The sequence below is a fragment of the Lepidochelys kempii genome, chromosome 12 (genome assembly GCF_965140285.1).
Source record: "Lepidochelys kempii isolate rLepKem1 chromosome 12, rLepKem1.hap1, whole genome shotgun sequence".
Classification (NCBI taxonomy): Eukaryota; Metazoa; Chordata; order Testudines; family Cheloniidae; genus Lepidochelys; species Lepidochelys kempii.
In genome coordinates, this window is record NC_136391.1 from 39606762 (window position 1) to 39615842 (window position 9081).

General features: G+C 54.6%; 1 protein-coding gene across 5 annotated transcripts in view; it reads right to left on the minus strand.

The window, feature by feature from the left end:
* PIEZO1 (piezo type mechanosensitive ion channel component 1 (Er blood group)) overlaps window positions 1-8814 on the minus strand; it is a 114277-nt gene extending 105463 nt beyond the window's left edge. For 3 of the 5 annotated variants that reach the window (XM_073308187.2, XM_073308189.2, XM_073308186.2), the window contains exon 1: window positions 7644-8811. In XM_073308187.2, the coding sequence (XP_073164288.2) occupies window positions 7644-7707 (64 nt within the window). In that variant the 5' untranslated portion in view covers window positions 7708-8811. Of the gene's footprint in view, window positions 1-7643 lie in introns of all 5 variants that reach the window. The other 2 variants (XM_073308188.2, XM_073308191.2) reach the window with 2 other exon arrangements.
* Window positions 8815-9081: the final 267 nt, after the last annotated feature.

Genomic DNA, 9081 nt, shown 5'->3' on the forward strand with positions numbered 1-9081 from the left:
GACTGGGACCGCACACACACGCGCACACACACCCCGTGCAGACCGGGACCACACACACACACACCCCGTGCAGACCGGGACCGCGCACACACCCACACACCCCGTGCAGACCGGGACCGCACACACACGCACACACACACACACACACTCCCCGTGCAGACCGGGACCGCGCACACACACACACACACAGTGCAGACCGGGACCGTGCGCACACACCCCGTGCAGACCGGGACCACGCACACACACACACACACAGTGCAGACCGGGACCGCACACACACACAGAGTGCAGACCGGGACCGTGCGCACACACCCCGTGCAGACCGGGACCGTGCGCACACACCCCGTGCAGACCGGGACCGTGCGCACACACACCGTGCAGACCGGGACCACGCACACACACCGTGCAGACCGGGACCGCACACACACACACACACAGTGCAGACCGGGACCGCGCACACACACACACACACACACACACAGTGCAGACCAGCACTTTGCTGGAAGCACCAGTTATTTTTCTTTTGAGGCCCTGCCCGTAAGACGCAGCCACTGATGCTGGTTTACTTCTCTTCTATTTAACCCAGGGCCCAGCCACAGGAGGGACGGCCGTGCAGCCCACTCTCCCAGACAAGCGGCAGCGGAGTCATCGGCTGGAGCCGACTTCGTGGAGCCTTTATTTCAGGAGGAAAAAACATAAAAGCTAAAATAGGGAGGCTGGGGAACAGCAGCCAGCACCCAACGCCTGGGCTTGTCCAGGAGAGAAACCCCTCAACATACTCCCTATCGTTACAGTATTAAACAGGTGGGGTTAGGGGGACTCCTTATTACACAGAACACTTGAGAGAGGCTGAAACCCAGGGAAATGAGGCCTCTCAAGAGCAGGTCACATCGGCGCGGGGTCCTTATCCCAGTCTTAGTGCCATCCTGGTGTGGACAGAGGGCAGTTTCCGCGCCAGTTCCTCACGGTCAGGAGCCTGCTCGGGTCCCGGTACTCCGGGCTGTGCAGTTCTATTTCCATCACTTTAAAGTTATGATGTTAAACAGAACTCTAGTACAGACAAGGAACCTCCACCAGCGAACACCCGCTAACGCTACACACGGCCTGGTCTACAAAGAGCTTTAACCCACGGCACACTGATCCCCACACGTCCGTCTTCCCTGTTGCGGGCATGAGATCAGGTCCGAATGCACACGCCTGCCCCGGCCACAGGCCCCAGCCATGCCAAGCCTTGCCCTGGGAGCGGGGTGTGCGCCTAGGAGCTTCCATTCACAATTACTGCCTATGACCAACCGGAGAACCTCTGGCACAATGGAGACAGCTGGGTGGGACCAGGGAGGGAAATAGCTCTGAGGAAGCAGCCCCCGAGGGGGTAGCCTGGTAGCACTGTAAATGGGCCAGGTGTTTCCCACATACACAAGTTCCCTGCCCAAAGCTGCTGAGAAGAGGAACAGTCTACAGGCAAAGGGCAGGAGGAGGAAGGGACTGAGGCATCCGAGCAAAGGGACTAGGAGGCGAGGCAAGGTCTGGGCAGGCTACATGCGCACGGAGTTCTTGAGGAGCAGTACTGAGGTTATGGCCCTGGACCAGTGCCTGGAGCTAAGCCACGTACTCTGGGCTGGCAGTGAAGATGCCTGCTTCTTTTCGCATGTGGTGCTTCCAGAGAGGGGCTTCAGGAGTAGCTGAAGTGAGGTGGGGGAGGAAGAGGACAAGATTTGGGAAGGTTGTTGGCAGCAGAGACAATAGTGAGAAGAGACTGAAGGGGAACGGAGGCTGGCAGCAACGACAGAGATGGGGATGAGACCCCTAATAAAACCAGGGTAGAAACATGAGCAGTGTCATGGGGAGCCTGGAAAGACAACATGGGGCTTTCATTTCACATGCACCCCAAAAGGGAGGCAGCAAAGTGACACTACAGGCAGGGGAGAGGATTCAGCCACGGATGGATGGACTGGAGAGAGGAATATCGAAGACCTGAGAGGTGATGATTACGGGGTCAAGACAGGCGAAGACTAGGGCAGGGAGAAGCAGCTGGGATGGGGAGGAAGAGTGGGTTATGTTTTAGAGATGTTGTACAGAAAGAAGCTGCAGGACTTGGGTTATGTTCTGGATTTTGGAAGGAAGGGAGTAAGGCCATCTGGTTTTATTGATGGTTCTTTCACTGACTCACTGTGTGAATTTGGATAAGTGATGTCCCTGCTCTGTGCCTCAGTTTCCCCATCCATAGAATGCACAGTTCTGCCCAAGCTCACAGAGTGACGTTTGCGAAGTGCTCAGGCACAGTGGGGCGCAGGACCACAGAAGTGCGCAATAGCCCTTTTCAGAAGGAAATAACTCGGCAGGTGTTTCACAATATTCTTCCCCACATCATACTGGGAGCTGGTCACCTGAACGTTCCACTTCGGAAAAATAGTTTTGAGCACACCCAGGAGTCTTCTAACTAAAAGGGACAGTGGCTACTTAACTCAGTTCCTAGTACAGTACAAAGAAACAACTACAGAACCTAACGTGCAGGGGGAAGTCATGCAATTTTACAGGATTTCGAAGAACACCGGGTTTGCGGCTTTAAACATTTGCCTGTAGTGCTGTGAATGTAAATGCTGCCAGCAGTAGGCCAAGGCAGAAAGTGAAACTGACAAGGTTCGCGGCGCTGTCAAAACTCACCGAACAGCAAAAAATGTACTTTCAGTCCAAATCTCAGCTGCTGTTCTACTACAGGGACACGCAGAGGAAGTCTCTTTTAGAAAGAGATTATATCCATTGTGAACACACACTTAACCAGCCAAAACCTCAACTGGTGTAAATGACAGTAGGCCTCACCAGAAGTCAACAGTGCCACACCAATTTACACCAGGTGAGGATATGCCCCTGTATATTTTATAACCATGTGTGTCTCCAAGATGCCCAAACCAACATGAAGCAAATTTGGGAAACAAATCCTTGCTCCCAGCCTGAAATGCTCCACATCAACTTCCTGCGGCTGTGGTTAACACCCAGAAAAGTGGGTTTGTAACAGACAGATGGGCACACTGTCGTAGTGGTGTTTGCAGGCAGAGTTATAATTATCTTCTCACATCCTGCACACTCTGTCACTGTGAGTCACTGCTTGAGAGACACACACAGACTAGAACAAATAGGAAGTCAGCAACTTTTTAAAACGCCTCTGCCACCCAAAGTAAAAAGGGCAGCTAAAGAGCTAGTCAGATTTTCTCTAACCGCCAAGAAAGCCCACTTTGCCACCCGAATCCCTGTAAATCACATCCTGACCTGCTGTGATCCCAAATGCAGCCTGACAGCTCATGGCAAAACAGTTTCAGTTTATTAATCGGAGGAGGTGGCATTGCTGATGGCAGAAGCAGTCAAGCAATTTTGACCTACTGGAGAAGAGTCACACTATAGCTTTTCACAGCGGCAGATTTCCCCCTCAACCGCTCTCTTTTCCCCTCCAAGCAGCAGTTTGCCACAGAATTTGGGTTGGAAAGCCACACGCCGCCTTCCCTCCCCTTCCCTCTCCCCCCAGTTTCTAACTAGAATCTGAGGAGGTCTTTGGCTGTGGCTCATCTCCCTGGGGAAATGGTGGAAGCACCATAGCTTGGGCCTCTCTCTAAACTTGGCCAGACAAAACACAAGGAAGCTGTTGAGTGCAATCCTTCATTTGCAGAGCAATGGGCTGGATGACCCAACAGGGCTTTTCATTAGTGTCTGTTTAAAGGGAAACGGACAGTCCACTGTCAACTAACGTACTTCACAGAGTAGTACAGATCGAAAAGGTTTATTCTGTTTTTTAAGTCTCAGGACACTGATATTTTCCAGACTACTAGCCAAATGACTGCTCAGGCTGGTGGTGCATTGCTTAAAACAGTCTGAGAGCAGCCTTTTATCATTGATTTGACCTCTCTGAAAACCAGTTGCTACAGCCTAGGTGGGTTTTCCCCAAGCATACAAATTACCCAGAATGTCTTATTAACAGATTGAGACTTTCTCTGGGCTGAGTGAATGGATTAGGGGGAAAAGCCAAAATTAGTCAAAACTGCACCCTGAAGGCTATTAGCACAGCTCCTGGAAACGCTGCCGAGATTTTCTAACAGCCACCTGCGTCACTATACGCCAGTCAGTCCCTCTCTCACAAGTTTCTGGAAATTAGATTGCAAAAGTAAACTCTGGATTAACAGAAACAGCTCAGGGATGACCAGAAGTTTGCTTTTTAAATATTTCTGAAATACTCGCTGACTTGATGCATGCAGAGACTTCAGACAGAGGCCGGGGAGGAAGAGTAAGAAGTTAGACTCCAACATCACAACTTTTTCCTACTTCACATACTCACGCCTTGGTAGCACTCACTGTTTTATCATTCTGAATAACAACTCCTGCAAAAATGACACTCACTTCAAAAAAACCAACAAACACCTGTTACTACCACCTGATATGATTAAAACCACCTGTCTTAGGGTTTTGTACTGCCACTCACCAGCATAGTAGCCGAGTGCCTTCCCCTTACGATAGATTGATGACACATGAAGAACATTAGGGACTTTATTATCTCTGGATATTCTCTGTTTCCGAGTTATGCTGGGAGGAGAAGAGGGAGGTTACGCTGAGGGGTGGCTGATGTGGAATAGATCATTCTACTAAAGAAAAGCTTTATCAAAGAGGAAGGATTTGCAGCATTTTCAAGAGTGCTCAGTTGCTTGATTCTAATCTCCGGAAGTTCCTTCCCCAGCTGGGTTGCCCTCATCTGAGGACAGCGTGGCCCTGGCTCTTGCACCACTACTGCTTTGTGAAGCGGACATTCTACCACATACGCTGCTTGTTTGTTCTGAGACATTTCCACTCCTCTTGCACAGTGCTATCTGATGGGTAACGAATAAAACACTAGTCTAATAAAACTCCAATAAAACACTAGTCTTTACCCCCGCCGCTCTCAGAACACTTCACAGACAAGCATCACTGTCCCCACTCAATAGTTAAGGAATCGGAGGCCCAGAGGCTGAGTTCTCACAGTGGTTCCAGGACGGACTCAGGAGCCAGGTCTGACTCCCAGTCCTGTACTCCATCCATGGGACCACAGCAGACTCCTTTTACAAACCTAACCCTCTTGACAAGGTCCTGTTAACACGTGTGGTCCCATTCACCTAGCTAAAGGCAAACCAAGCAAAGCGAATGTTTAGTAATAGCTGGCCTGCACTGATTTGATGCATTTCCCTACTGCCTGGGGAAAATTTAAAAGAGCTACTCCCCCAGCAGCACTAGGCAGAAGTTGCTTGTTTTTCTACCCCCTAACCCTGTGTCTTGGGACAACAGAACATAAGAACGGCCACAGTGGATCAGACCAATGGTTCATCTAGCCCAGTATCCTGTCTTCCAGCACTGGCCAGAACCAGATGCATCAGAGGGAGTGAACAGGTCAATTATCAAGTGATCCATCCCCTGTCATCCAGTCCCAGCATCTGGCAGTCAGAGCTTTGGGGACACCCAGAGCATGAGGTTGTGTCCCTGATCATCTTGGTTAATGGCCACTGCTGGACCTGTCCTCCATGAACTTATCGGATTCTTTTCTGAACCCAGTTACATTTTTGGCCTCCACAACATCCCCTGGCAATGAGTTCCACAGGTGCCTAAGAGCAGAAAGCCAGGTTCACCCGGGCCATGAACACAAAGCATCTTGGAAAGTATGACACCTGATTTCATCCCACACTAAGCATTCAGGGCTTTGATACAAATTTGTTCTTCAGACATGCTGTTCAGGGTAGGGACCATGGTTTCTTACATGTCTTGAATGTGCCATGCACACCAGTGGTGATAGACAAGCCAGTTACTCTTCAAAAGATGATATACTATTGTGAGTGTTTGCATGCCACTGATTGCCATAGTACATAGGTGCCCGGTAGGCAGCTTTAGAGAGACCATACATAGGAATATAAATACACACAACCTAGCCAGCACTGCCATGTGGACACCCATGTTCCATCCTCTATGCCAGTGGCTCTCAACTTTTCCAGACTACTGTACCCCTTTCAGGAATCAGAGTTGTCTTGTGCACCCCAACTTTCACCTCACTTAAAAACTGCTTGCTTGCAGAATCAGACACAAAAATACAAAAAGGTCATAGAACACGGTTACTGAAAAATTGCTGACTTTTACCACATAATTAGAAGCTAAATCAATTGGAATATAAACGTACTCACATTTCAGCGTATAGCATCTAGAGCAGTGTATACAAGTCACTGCATGAAATTTTAGTTAGTACTGACTCCACTAGTGCATTTTATGTAGACTGTTGTAAAACCAGGCAAATATCTCGATGAGTCAATGAATCTGCTGGAAGACTCTCTGCATACCCCCGGGTGGGTACACGGACCCTTGGCTGAGAACCACTGATCTATGCTAACCTCTCACCCCTGGGAGCACCTCGGGTCACTAAACAAGGGCCCTTCAGGCTAAGACAGGAACATGACTGGGTTCCTGCCCAGTGCCTTCCAACTAGAAGGGTGGGGGTGCAGCCAGAAGGGTGGGGATGGGGCGGGGGGGATCTTTTCTTAAGGTCTCATCTGGCAGGAAGAAAGATGGTTGAAATGAAGAGGAAAGCTGGAGAGGTGGTGCCCCATATGGGTAGGTGGTGCCCCTATGGGCAGGGACATTAAACCTGTCCTTATGCAAGGCACTGCATTTAGCTGTATGGAGTGGAAATCGATCCACTTCATGAAAGAACTTGTACAGATACAGACAGACATCATCTTCCTTGCCAAATGATATTTTTTCATGGTCTGTATGTATATATAAAATCTCCCCACTGTACTTTCCACTTTATGCATCCCATGAAGTGAGCTGTAGCTCAGGAAAGCTCATGCTCAAATAAATTGGTTAGTCTCTAAGGTGCCACGAGTCCTCCTTTTCTTCTTGCTGCTGGGGATGTACTTAGCGTCAAAATTAAGCAATTCAGGGACTGGTGGGTGGGGAAAAGAAAAGCTGAGACTGATCTGTGGTTTTTATATAGAGTGACACCCCCCCTCCTTCCCCCCATGGGTCGGCCTTGCCCCCTGTTTCTCTCCTGCTCCTCCGTTCCCCCCATGGACATGCCCGCGCTGCTCAGAGAGCGGACCCAGCCCTGGCAGAACACGTGCTGCGTGCAGTGACTGGCCAGTTCATCCTACAGGTCGAGTGCCCAGGGGGCTCTGCCCCAGTCCGGTCTCCTTCTCGAGCTCGCTCCCCCACGCGTGCTGGTGAGTCGCAGCGCGCTTCCCACGCGGGATCGCCCGCCGGCCGCGCGGAACGCGTAGCTCTCCGCTCTGCAAAGGGACGGGGGAAGCCCAAGAGCCCGGAGCGGACACAAAGTTTCTCCACGCTACGCTGGCGATTCCTCCCGTCCCAGCGCGACATACACGGGGGCTGGAAGGGTCGCCAGCCACGTCTTAAAAAACAAACAACCGCACCGCACCATCACACATCCAACCCCCCCAAATCCAGCCTCCGCGCGCGGCAAGCAGCCCTCTCCTGGCAGCAGGGGGCTCGGACTTTCCCTAGGCTCTCCACTACGCGAGCCTCCCGAGGGAACTCCCGACCCACCCGGCCTCGCCTGGACCCCCAGCGGGCCCCCCCAGCGGGCTCTGACAAACCGGGAGGGAGGGGGGCAGTTCCTTACTCACCGGCCAGGAGCGAGAGAGGCAGCAGCAGCCAGTACAGCGCCCCACACAGCGCCCGCGGCTCCATCCCGCCCCGCGACTTCGGCGGGGGTGGGGGGCAGAAAGAGCCCAGACTCCCCGTGGGTGCCCGCAGCCAGCCCCGCGGTCAGGCTGAGCCCAGGGGCCGCCCGCAGCGCATGGCGCTGGGCAAGCCCCGGCGGGCTCCGCGCGCAATCGTCCCTTGGTGCCGGGCAGCTCCCGCGGGGAAAGTCTCGGGCCCGGGCGCGGCGGGCTGGCCCCGCTCCTGCGGGAACTCCGCTCCGGGCAGATCAGCGGGGCCCGCTCCGAGCCCGCTCCCAGCTGCGGGGGGCGGAACAGCGCGGCATCGCGGAGCCCCCTTCCCGCGCTGCCCCGCGCAGGCTCGTGTGTAACCCGAGCAGCCTGGCCCCGGCGCTCCAGTGGAAAGTCTGATGCGGGGGAAGGAAGAAGGTGGATTTATCCGGGGGCCGAGCTCGGCGGGCTGGGCCCGGCTGCTCTCCCACGGGTCTTTATAGGCGCGGTCTCCTCCCTGCCCAGCCCCGGGCCGCTTCCCTTCAGCCCCCATGGGCTGGGCTGGGCTGGGCCGGGCCGGCCGGGCTCACAGCCTGCCCGGGGGAGGCGCTGCGCGGGCGGGAGGCCCCGCTGTCCTGGCGCGGAGGGCTCATGGGGAAGCGACAGCTGCCCCCCGGGCCCGGCTTCTGCTCGTAGTGCCCACGAGCCCGGAGCAAGGGGCTCCCCCCACGTGTGGGTCCGGCCCGCTGGCAGCTCTGCCGCCCGGGGCGGGGCAGGGGCAGGCTGCTCGCTCTCGCCCTCCCGAGGCGCAGCCCTCCTTGCCGCGGGCCTGGCTCCGGGGGTCCTGGCTGGCCTCGGATCCCGACCCCATCCCCGCAGCACGTGTGCAAGCTGCGGCCACAAGGCGCTTTGCGTCCAACTTGCGCTTTGCTGTGGCCTCCCCGGCCTGCGCCAGCGGGTCCCACTCCCTGCCCGTCCCCGGGCAGCCGCCGCGCTCAGCCGGGGAGCCAGCACCACCTAGCGCCGGTACCACGCTTGCTCCTCTTAGCGCCGGGCAGCCCGCGACACTCCGCAGCGCTGGGGGGCACCCAGCACCCACCCTGTGGCGTCCTTCCTGCCTGGGGTGGCCCCTGCCCGGTCGGAAAAGAGACAGGGCTGGCGGGGCTCTGCCAGGAGAGTGCGCGCCCGCTGCTGTATTTGGGGCTGCCTTGCGCAAGGAGGAGACTGCGGGCTGGGGGGCTCAGGGGGGTTGGGGCTGTGCAGTTAGTGGAGGGGAAGCTCTGGGAGACTCCTCTTATTGTTGAAGTGCGAGCGGATCACAGCCTCGGTCTCTGCTGCCCTTTAGAAAAGGAGAAACCAACCTGAGAGGTGCCTTGTGCAAATTAACAGCAAATCACCTCTCCCCCTGCCA